General features: G+C 38.2%; 1 protein-coding gene across 1 annotated transcript; it reads right to left on the reverse strand.

The window, feature by feature from the left end:
* Positions 1-582: 582 nt before the first annotated feature.
* LOC103445778 (BAHD acyltransferase BIA1-like) lies at positions 583-2,348 on the reverse strand. Its single transcript, XM_008384818.4, has one exon. The coding sequence runs from the start codon at positions 2,270-2,272 to the stop codon at positions 812-814; it is 1,461 nt and encodes a 486-aa protein (XP_008383040.2). The 5' UTR covers positions 2,273-2,348; the 3' UTR covers positions 583-811.
* Positions 2,349-2,705: the final 357 nt, after the last annotated feature.

Below are 2,705 nucleotides of genomic sequence, written 5' to 3' on the forward strand. Positions count from 1 at the left end.
CAATTACTGTTAAATAGTTTGTTACAACTAAATGTAATTACCTGTGCTAATGGTTGTGATTAGTTAGGGCTGTTATAAGGTTAGGTAGTTAAGGGGTATCTATGTAAATAGCCAAGGGCTATATATATACCTTCACAGTGTACACATAATTAATCAAGTAAATACAATTGAAAGCTTATAGAGGGAGTTTTCCTGTTTCTATATGTACATGTTACCTGACAATTGTTTGTGGCAAGACATATACTTCAGAGTATTCCATGAATTTAAGGAATTCTAAACAATTTCACTACGTTGCACTCATACTTGTAACTTGCTCGAATACAAACTAAACAAATTAAGACATGAGGAATCTTGGGGAATCAGAACATCTCGCCAAAAGGTCTCCAGCACGTAACATGTTAGACGGTCACTTGCCTAAAAAATTAATTTGTTTGGGAAATGGGGGCTAATAATGCTTCGGGAGCCCTTAGAATTCGACAACGTGGGCCTTGTTTGAAGGAAGACAAGGCCATATATTTGAAGGCAACAAAGAGCTGCTTTGAATCCGACTGTAGTATCCAAAAAAATTAAACCCCTCCTCTCTTGTGCTTCAGAAATATAACTTATTCATTCATGTTTGTTCTCATATAGTTCAGAAAACATATCATTTTTTATCGGGAAAAAAAAAAACCACACATATACAAATAAAGGGGCAATGAAATGAAAGCACCAACAGCAAGAAATGAAAGCACAAACATAGTACAAGCATCGAAGCTTTAACAAGGCATCTCCAAATCAAAGGTCCACACAACGTAAGCACACAAAGTACTGATTAAATGATAGTCGGATTCACAGAAGCGTACGCAAGCAGCTCCTCGTTGCTTTCAATTATGGCCATGTCTTCTTCTTTGAGAGTCAATAACGCTTCTATGCCAACCCCGTCACTCATGTCCATCAACAGAATTTTATTCTTCAACTCACTGCCATGGGTACTCACCCATGAAGGCTTCCCCCACCCGAAATTGGCTTCATAGAAGGGAAACCTGCACCAACTGGTACAAGTATAATTTTCTGTACTATCCTTTAGCAAGAGATTCCCGGACTCTTTCAAGCTTTGAAATATAACCTCACTACTAAGTCCACTAGGATACTTTTCCTTATATTCCTCAATGCCTTTCCTGAGTTTCTCAACCAAGCTTTCAAGATCCAATTCACTTTCCATAGTCGTTGATGTGAAGTACCACAAAAAGTTCCCCAATATGTTTTCTGTCAATGCCTGCCCTGATCTTTTCCTCATGTTCAACACTTGAAGCAACACAGATGGCTTTACAAAACCCAAGTTTGATCTCGATGCTTCAGTGGCACACTTCCAAATGAGCGCAGACAAAACTTCAACACGCGTTGGATTCGGCAGGGTGGTACTGGCAGCTTTGGACTTGAGAGCAGCAATATTTGCAGCGTCAAACACAAATCTCTTTGTTACACACTTGTTTTCTGCAAATTCCACGATTGGTTTGGATGAGCTAAAGAAATCTTGTGGTGGGAATAGAGTAGCTGCAACCCGAAACTCTGCAGGAAGCACAGCAGGAACAATAGTACTATCTGAGCCAAGGGCAATTTCAGTCCAGCTTTTGATGAATGTACTTAGTGTAGCGGCATCGGCGACCTTATGTGAAATGCTGACCCCAATTGCCATTCCACCACATTTAAATAAGTTGACCTGGACAAGGAGAAGATGGCCTGCCTCTGCTTGCTTGGATTCTACAGCAGTTGGAACAAATAGTTTTAAGATACCTAAATCAGGTTTCTCCAAAATTTTCGATAAGGAACAGTTGACTTGGGCTTCATGAAATCCAGCCCCATGATCATTGCATCTGATCGAAACATTGTATACAAATTCTCCGGCAAAAGGGTAGAACCGAGTGAGGGCTTCAGACAATGATGTTTTCAGAAGGTTGGATCTTTCAGCAAACAAAGAATGGTGATCAATACTATTGACCTCCTCATCACTGGAGCTGGGATAGAAGAGAAGTAATGGGACATAAATTTCAGGCGTAAACTGATCGAAAACCGAGAGATCGGTACTTGAAAGGTGGCGAGGAGTTGGAGAGGATGGTTTAATTATTTCCTTGTGGGTTATTTCAACCTTGATGTTCTCTGAAGCCATCGTTTTTCTCCACTCTTCGAGTTTCACAATCATAACACGAACCTCCATATAACGACGCAGATCTAGATCACCATTATAATATTGTCTCATTAGTCTACCATTTGCAACTCGAGCAAAGGAAAGCATTGACTAGATATAACCAAAAGTGAATATTAATGCGCAAAATGAGTCTACCATATGCGACCCGCGGAACAGGATTTGCTTTCTTGGTGGATTCCCAGCTGTTACATTCTGTACATTTTTATATTGCAATGGTCCAGATGGATGTAGTAATAATTACTAATAGTAATATAACAATCACACTAATAATGATACTACTATTGAGAACTGAGATGTAAAGTTCAGATTTACATCTCATTTATATTTGCGGAATATACAAATCTGAATTCTACTATAATAAAAGAGATGTAAATTTGAATCCATTTACTTTTATCATTTTAAGTGGCGTGACCTATCTTTTAAAAATATAAACTTGCATATTTTTCTTTACATTCTTATTGGTTAAAATATAATATTTTATATCCTTTAAAATTTGTTCAAACTTAATGACAGACATGAA

This window comes from Malus domestica, chromosome 10 (assembly GCF_042453785.1).
Source record: "Malus domestica chromosome 10, GDT2T_hap1".
Taxonomy (NCBI): Eukaryota; Viridiplantae; Streptophyta; class Magnoliopsida; order Rosales; family Rosaceae; genus Malus; species Malus domestica.

What these genes read in the sequence shown, in the direction of transcription:
- LOC103445778 (XM_008384818.4), bottom strand. Translation starts at nt 2,272, where the DNA reads ATGCTTTCCTTTGCTCGAGTTGCAAATGGTAGACTAATGAGACAATAT.